This window comes from Camelina sativa, chromosome 1, assembly GCF_000633955.1.
Source record: "Camelina sativa cultivar DH55 chromosome 1, Cs, whole genome shotgun sequence".
Classification (NCBI taxonomy): domain Eukaryota; kingdom Viridiplantae; phylum Streptophyta; class Magnoliopsida; order Brassicales; family Brassicaceae; genus Camelina; species Camelina sativa.
In genome coordinates, this window is record NC_025685.1 from 1,629,916 (window position 1) to 1,637,902 (window position 7,987).

The following is a 7,987-nucleotide window of genomic DNA, read 5'->3' on the forward strand; positions in this document are numbered from 1 at the left end:
GCTTAGTAAAGGTATAAACTTTGCGATCCTTTCAACATTGTTGTTCCTCTACACTGGTTATTAGAAAGCTTCTGTGTTTGTGTAAGCTGCCTAAAACGAATTGTCTTACCTTCTTGATCATTTGCTTACTCCAGATTTTGTTTTTGTTTTACTTTTTTCATGTGTTTAGGCATGGGAATGCACTCCTGGGAAAGAAGTGATTTGGAATCTATTAACTTTGTTCACAACTTCTGGAATGTTGTTTCTGGAAGTAAGCTTGGTAGCCTTTCTCTTCCAAGGAAACTATGCAAGCGGTGCTGAAGCATTAACACGAACTTTCCTCATCTCAGGGCTTGTTATAGGTCTTGATTTGCTTCTCAAGGTATCATTGTGTTCATAACTGTTAGATATCTACTGATATACTTTCTGAAAGATAGATCGAAAAACCTTCATGGAGGTATATTGGTATTGATGTAGGCCTGAACTTAGCTCTGCAAAAATTTCATACTACAGCGCAAACTTATACTGTCTAGTTACAATATTACACCATCAGTTTAGTCATTAAGGGTTTTCATTCGTCATTTCAGGCAATTTATCTCTTTGGATTTGGGGTACCATTGTTTATCGACAACAATGAACGTATACAAAAGCTCAAATGGGGCTTATGGGTCATCCACAAGCTCTTGCTAGCAGGCATTTATGGGATGATATTCTTCATGTACAACTCGAAGTGGAGAGAGAGACTACCCGGTAAATACATCGACCCCTCCCATCTTCCTTATGGTTGCATAAGCCAATAGTTTTTCAACGGGTTCTGTTACTCATCCCATGTGTTTTTTATATTCTGTTTTGACAGCAAGACCTGCGTTCTACAAGTACATAAGTGTCATGCTCGCCTTAAATGGTCTCTCCCTATTTGCATGTGCTCTTACGGCAAACGGTGCTCATTTTGGATTATGGTAAACCCTTTAAACAAAATCCTCACAGTCAAAAGAGTAAAATCAGTTAGTCAGATTTCGCTTGTTTCTAACACTAGAAAACAAAAATTGAATGCTTGCACTTGCAGGTTGTATGGGATCACAAGTGTTTGTTACCACGCCTTCTATCTTCCTCTTTTGTATGTTACTTTTCTTGCAGACTTTTTCCAGGTAAATCCCTCATCTTAACATCTCTCTCTCTCTCTACATAATAAAATAAATATCTATGTACCCACAAACATTCAATAAATAACCACCTTCATCACTATAGCACCAGCACCTTCTTTATCACTTTATAGAACCATCACCATCACCTTCTTTATCACTATAGCACCATCACCTTCTTTATCATTATAGCATCATCATAATACCATGTCCATCACTATCACCAAAACACACCCCTTTAGGTAGGTGTGTTATAGCTGGATCAGGATTTGGTGCTGAATTTCAATTGGCTTTGCTGCAGGAGGAAGATCTGAATTTGGAGAATGTCTACTATTCAGAGATGAAAGATGCTGGATTCTTCGACGCCGATTGGGAATAATAAGTAAGACCCCTGCCTGAGGAGATCTTCTGAATCTGTAGATACAAGGTGAATAGGAAAACTAAAAAATCAAGCTACTGTCACTTCCTTGTTGGACCTACTCTTGACTTGTATGTTAATATACGAAGACTATGGAGACTCCCCTGTACATTGTGATATAAAATACTTCCGTCTCTCATATATAGTCGTATGCATTTGCATCATGATTCGCATTGGGCATTTGGATTTTGGAAAGAGAGAAAGAAAGATTTATTGTAAATGATATTCGTTGGGATACCAAAAGTTTAAGGTGACATCAGTGGATACAGGGATTAACCCATTAGGACAAAGATAGACTCCATTGACACATTAATTAAAAATGACAGAAAGATAAAACATAATGAAAACAAACCCAAAGCCTTCTTTTTTTTGTCGTTTACTTTTTTTTTTTTTTGTTATGTAGCAGCTTGTAAAAATACTAAATTACTTCTTTTCTTGCATGAGCTCTTCAATGAGTTCAGCAGCTTGCTCCACTGTTGCAATCTTCTGTGCTTTCTCTTCCGCCATTTGGATGTTAAACTCTTCCTCTAAACCCATCACTATCTCAACCTGCAAAAAAAAAAAAAACACTCAGTTAATCAAGAATTAAGAGGTATTAATTACAAGCTCTGTCTGTTTAAAGATTGTTTAATACCGTGTCGAGAGAATCTGCTCCAAGCTCAGCAAATTTGGTAGCGGCAGTGACTTTTTGATCTGCTGCAAGTGATAGTTGCTTCTTGACAATCTCAGACACTTTGTCTATGGTCTCTTGTTTCGCCTACAAAAAACAAATAAGTAAGTTACCAAGTCTTGTATTTAAACAAACTCGAAAATGCAATCAAACATACCGCGCAAGAGACTGAAAGGCGACGAGCAGGGCGCAGGTTGAAGGAGAGATTGGTCCTTCCATTGTTGGAAATCAAAGAAGGCTTTTGGAAACTAATCCTCGTTGTTGCCTATTGTGTTTCATCAGAGACAAAATTACACATGCATTCATTAAAACTTCATAACTCAAAAACCAAATTCTTTAACTGACTGAATGGTATGCACAAACAACCAAAACCAAAAAGCAGACATTCTTTTCCACAATCATAATTCCAATTCACTGTAGATCTAAGATTACCAAACCAAAATAAAATCTCACGACATCATTGATTTTTAAATTCCAAGTGGTCCACCAAGATCACAAACTATTCAGACGAAATAAATAATCAGACAATAATAATAATAAAGAATCATTCTTTACTATAACCAAGATCTTCCATGCTCCACATAATTAACATGCGTCAAGGGTTTTATACGATAACAACAACAAAAAACATATGAATCAGAGGCAAAAAAAAAAATGATCAAATTAAAGCGATCTCCAAGGCAAAGCATATCAAATTGTAAAATGGAGAAGAAGGGTTTGATTACCAGACAAGTAGTTTGCATGGAGACAGAAGCGCTGAATTGAGTCGCCATTGTTTCGTTAATCACGAGAGATCTGTCGAGAGAGAGATAGAGCGATGGGGGGGGAGAGAGGGCGGAGTGTACAAAGAGCGTGAACTCCTCTGGTAGTTGCTTTCATTTATAAGCTTCCTACACCCACCACGACGTCGTTCACAACAATCACATGGGCCTGCTTCTTTCTTTGACTCAGCCCATTTGGCATGTCCTCGTGCCCAATTAACCGGTTTATTACTACTTCGGTTCTCCAAATTTCGAAGACTAATTAAATCACTCTTACATTACATTCTAACGAAACCGGTCCTAACCAAAATATACCACTCGGCTTCCAACCCCATCGGTAAACGTCAACACATACGCAAACTATGTAGTTTGACCAACAAAACTGAACAAACCGAACTATGTAGTTTGACCAACAAAATTGAACCAAACCGTAACAAACCATCACATACGAATCGTGAGATTAAAGCAATCTCAATCAAGTTCCATCCAAGTTCTGACCAACAACAACAAACCCCAGGAGGCATCAGTCAAAAACTTAAACACAGAAAGTGAAGTTTTTTCGTTAAACAAAACAAAGACTAAAAGTAATATTCTACACGATCCCCACACGTCTCTCAAAATGTAAGAAGCTTCTTCAATTAATAAATTTACATAAGAAATATAAAGGAATTTAAAGAACCAAAAAATCCTTTACATCAACCACTACCAGTGAACATAAGGAGGCAGACGAAGAAGTTATTGGCTTTTTCTAATTAAGTTTATGTAATCTTTCCCCTCATGGTTTGCTGAGATCATGGGTGCTTCTCTCAGTCGGAGAACCAGGGACAAAGGGAACGAAACCGCGACCACCAAACACAGGACGCATGAAGGCATCATCAAACTGTCTCCAGTAGTGATGGACAGTGCGTGTGGGACGCATGAGGAACCCGCGAAGACTGTCTGGTCGTGGCACGTCATGGTGGCTCCCAGGTAACTCAAATGAATCTTGCTGTTCGCCATCGAGGAGTGGGATTTGGATTGACTTTGGAGTGTTATCGTCGGATAACATACTGGTTGTCGCTTTTTGATGTGGCATTAGGTATCTAATCAGCGGTTTGGTCAGCATACCAAACACCTGAAACCCGTGGAAACAAATATACATGTCAGATGTCCGGTAATCGTATCAGATAAACTAAAACAGGATTTGGTGCAAATGATCCCGAATATATATAAGGGAATTGGTTTTGGTTTTCTGTATACAGAAAGGCAAATTTTTTTTAGCCATATTAAGATTTGGTTCGGTTTCTGGACTGGTTTATCTTTAGAGAAACTGCATCCAGTATTCCAAACCTGAGTGGGAGATATCTTACCATGGTGCTAAAAAGACAAACGGTTATAGTACTGGTAATCATGATTGCATTCCCCCGCAGTTCCGTGTGCCCTGATCTTGTAAACTGCATTAGAGAGTACAGAGATATAAATGTAACGAGGTTACGATATCTGTTAGATATTCATCAATCACCATGTGGTGTTTGCTATCCATTAAGCTTTCAGTTTACCTTATTATAGGCAAGAGCCATAGATACAGCACCTCTCATTAGACCAGCCCACCAGATCACAACCTACACAATAGGTGAGAGAAGACAAATAAGCATCAACATTCCTCAGAAACTTTGAACACAATAGGCAAAGTAGATTATTCTTACTTGCTGCTTGATGTCAATTTTCTCACTCTGATTCTTCTTGGACAAGTTTGATAAGAAGGAAAGAGGAAAAACAAAAGCTGCTCTTCCAAGCATGACCAGACCCATTAGAATTGAGCTCACTGCAACTGATGTCCCCGGGCTGTCCAAAACCAAACAAGTAAACATTTGGTGATTATGCAAATATTCAATGAACAAAAAGAGAATTTATGTTTCTACTGCGTGTCCATACCTATCACTCACGAATCTCCATTTCTCTATGTCCAATGCATCCATTCCAACGTAAAGGAAAATAAAAGTCTCAGCAAGAAACGACAAAGTAGCAAAGGCATGCCTGTATCATCGTGTATATGCATAGAAGGTAAGTAAGTACTGAAGATGGAAAATGTTTGAAACCCTGTTTGTCTTCAAGCAAAGATGGAGAAAATGTAGATTATATTACTTGGTAGTTATTCTTGAGCTCTCGGTTACATTGTGCCAGGTGTAATGGGACATCACAATCCCACAGAAAAATACAGTGAGAATACCACTCAAGGTGAATAGCTGCAACCCAAACAAAATAACATCAATAACGTGTTGTCAAGATAAAACTAAGTGTCTCTATGCCTAAATTATGGAAGTGATATAAGGATTCCAGGAATCTAACCTCAGCAAGCATGTATGAAAGATATGCCATAAGCATCATGAGGGCAACTTCTCGATCAGTCGAATGCCTAAGATATATACCCAATTTAGACCACATCACAGAACAGGCTTATGCACATACAGTATGAAGCTAAAGCGAATTATCTACCTTCCAAAATATAGCTTCTTGATGNGAACGACAAAGTAGCAAAGGCATGCCTGTATCATCGTGTATATGCATAGAAGGTAAGTAAGTACTGAAGATGGAAAATGTTTGAAACCCTGTTTGTCTTCAAGCAAAGATGGAGAAAATGTAGATTATATTACTTGGTAGTTATTCTTGAGCTCTCGGTTACATTGTGCCAGGTGTAATGGGACATCACAATCCCACAGAAAAATACAGTGAGAATACCACTCAAGGTGAATAGCTGCAACCCAAACAAAATAACATCAATAACGTGTTGTCAAGATAAAACTAAGTGTCTCTATGCCTAAATTATGGAAGTGATATAAGGATTCCAGGAATCTAACCTCAGCAAGCATGTATGAAAGATATGCCATAAGCATCATGAGGGCAACTTCTCGATCAGTCGAATGCCTAAGATATATACCCAATTTAGACCACATCACAGAACAGGCTTATGCACATACAGTATGAAGCTAAAGCGAATTATCTACCTTCCAAAATATAGCTTCTTGATGACATAAGCACTTATCAGACCAGTCTGCACAACGAGGAACAACAAAGAGTTTGTAGTTGTAGATGGTGTTAAGTGGTAGCCAGGAGAAAGAGCAGTAGAGAGAAGAAAATGGACTTACTGCAACACCAAGCAAGGTGCTCAAGATAAACAGATAGAAGAAGTTCCCAAGAAATTTAAAAGCCGCTTCATGGTTAAGGTGGGTGAGGTCAAAGCTCTGAATTGCATTGAAGAGCACAACAGATGTGGCATCGTTCACAACGCCCTCTCCAAATACAAGACTGTAAAGCAGAGGTGTCTCATCTTGATTGAGAACCTGTATCACAAAGGAACATGTTTAATACACTTTGATTCTGGGCCTCTAGGTACTTCTGAAATTTGGCTAATCACATTACCTGTAGTGTGCATACAGAGTCGGTTGCAGCAAATATGGCACCAATTGCTGATCAATAAACACAAAATAAATCGAGTCTTCAGGAACAGATATCAATAGAGTATAGCAATAAAATAAAAGGAAAACTAGTTAACGCATTACCGAGAAAATCACCCAAGTCAAAGGTCCCAATGTCTAACTTCTTAAAGAACTGAATTGCACCTGTTTCAAACACCACAAGAATATTAAGTATCCACAATTACTAATCCGAAATAAGCTTTTAACAGGGCCAAGTTACAGGGAGTGAGAAGAAAGATACCTAGAGATATTATGGTGCAGGAAACTACAGTCCCAATGGCGCCAAAAGCCATAATAGTTACAAAATTTCGGAAAAATTGCTTCTTTTTTACTTGAAACCTATATACAACGACAAAGAAATAATAACTGTGGGTCAGAGAAAGATCTGAAAACATAGTGCGAAAGAAAAAATCTCAACATGTCTGCAATTACGACAAGGACATGGCAGGACCCTTCTATTTACAGGTAGATAAAATCAAACTAAAATTGATGATAAACATTATAGCCACGTCCTATTCTGCAGTCACAATCACATACACTTCCAAAGCAGGTGTATGGAAGCATATTCATAGAATCAGCAATAATGCATATCTTTAAGAGAATGATTTAATGTAACGTTTCTCAGTAAGATTTCTGAACATAAACGGATATTTCTTTGTTTCTACTCTATTGTACAAAATACCCAACCAAAACTATTAGTACAAGAAAAGATCTGTCAAATGGAGAACTAAGACCAAAAACTATGAACCTGTCATCGAAAGCAAGAAACAAATGATCAGTCTAGGTGTAGAAACTTACCCTGCATTGAATATAATGGGTGGCAAAAGATATATAAAGAAAAGATCTTCACTGAAAACCAACAAATGTGAGTTTTTCCCTCTACTAATCAACAAAATGACGACACCAGTACAAAGCCCCTGCAGCCAAATTGTTTGAAAAAGTCAATAAAGATGAATCATTGATATGACAATATCGTAAGAAATTTATAATAATCAATAACATTCTACGCCTAAGGATGGGACGGATAAAGTGAACTTACAATCAATAAAGCAGTAATGGATTCGTTCATCCATCGATTCTCCTCCAAAAGATGCCCAATCACGATACAGGCACATAGAAGAGCGACAAAGAGATTAAGTGAAACAACGGAGGCGTGATCAGAGGTTGACACCGATAACAGTTTAGAAGATGTAACAGAATCGAAAAGAGAAACCAACATTGCCATCTTCCTGAACCACTTTCTTTTTAACTCTTTCAAAAATTTATATCTTGAGAAAGCAAATTATTAATAATCTCTCATCTTTCCGGACCCTCCATTTCAACAGTTCCCTGTATTACTAACTATTATTAAACACCAAACAAAATCTCAGAATCAGCAACCGCACAAGGATCTCACAATGAAAGCAAAATCTGAAACTGTTTAAGTAGAAGAAAAGCAACGAATCTAGAATCGCAAAACTTATGAATGAAAAACATCAGAAACCCTAACTTGTGAGAGCCATGCGAATCAAAAAAAAAAAAAAAAAAAAAAAAAAAAAAAAAAAAAAAAAAAAAAAAAAAAA

At 37.6% G+C, this 7,987-nt stretch overlaps 3 protein-coding genes across 4 annotated transcripts in view; 1 reads left to right on the forward strand and 2 right to left on the reverse strand.

Moving 5' to 3' along the window:
• Nucleotides 1-1,706, forward strand: part of LOC104707201 (transmembrane protein adipocyte-associated 1) — a 2,693-nt gene extending 987 nt beyond the window's left edge. Inside the window, exons 2-6 of the mRNA XM_010423533.2 lie at nt 170-361; nt 567-729; nt 836-938; nt 1,046-1,127; nt 1,423-1,706. Coding sequence (XP_010421835.1) covers nt 170-361; nt 567-729; nt 836-938; nt 1,046-1,127; nt 1,423-1,500 — 618 coding nt within the window. The 3' untranslated portion in view covers nt 1,501-1,706. The remainder of the gene's footprint in view (nt 1-169; nt 362-566; nt 730-835; nt 939-1,045; nt 1,128-1,422) is intronic.
• On the reverse strand, nt 1,739-3,072 carry LOC104707282 (acyl carrier protein 1, chloroplastic). Of its 2 annotated transcripts, XM_010423637.2 has the most exons (4): nt 2,935-3,072; nt 2,367-2,474; nt 2,174-2,296; nt 1,739-2,088 (listed from the first exon to the last, which is right to left on the reverse strand). In XM_010423637.2, the coding sequence occupies exons 1-4, from the start codon at nt 2,980-2,982 to the stop codon at nt 1,963-1,965; spliced, it is 405 nt and encodes a 134-aa protein (XP_010421939.1). In that variant the 5' UTR covers nt 2,983-3,072; the 3' UTR covers nt 1,739-1,962. The 2 variants fall into 2 exon arrangements, with proteins under 2 accessions (XP_010421939.1, XP_019099968.1); XM_019244423.1 differs by lacking the exon at nt 2,367-2,474 and having other exon boundaries at nt 2,935-3,071.
• LOC104707369 (sodium/hydrogen exchanger 2) overlaps nt 3,503-7,987 on the reverse strand; it is a gene marked incomplete in the record, with an annotated part of 5,136 nt that continues 651 nt past the window's right edge. The window contains 14 exon segments of the mRNA XM_019244409.1: nt 3,503-4,084; nt 4,320-4,403; nt 4,509-4,571; nt 4,656-4,794; nt 4,885-4,986; nt 5,604-5,704; nt 5,808-5,874; nt 5,955-6,001; nt 6,096-6,290; nt 6,370-6,416; nt 6,510-6,569; nt 6,667-6,764; nt 7,224-7,342; nt 7,465-7,743. Of these exon segments, the coding sequence (XP_019099954.1) occupies nt 3,746-4,084; nt 4,320-4,403; nt 4,509-4,571; nt 4,656-4,794; nt 4,885-4,986; nt 5,604-5,704; nt 5,808-5,874; nt 5,955-6,001; nt 6,096-6,290; nt 6,370-6,416; nt 6,510-6,569; nt 6,667-6,764; nt 7,224-7,342; nt 7,465-7,650 (1,647 nt within the window).

Coding starts and splice junctions, on each gene's coding strand:
- LOC104707282 (XM_010423637.2), bottom strand. CDS start 2,982: ATGGCGACTCAATTCAGCGCTTCTGTCTCCATGCAAACTACTTGTCTG. Junction 2,475..2,934: donor CCATGCAAACTACTTGTCTG/GTAATCAAACCC, acceptor GAAACACAATAG/GCAACAACGAGGATTAGTTT. Junction 2,297..2,366: donor GCCTTTCAGTCTCTTGCGCG/GTATGTTTGATT, acceptor TGTTTTTTGTAG/GCGAAACAAGAGACCATAGA.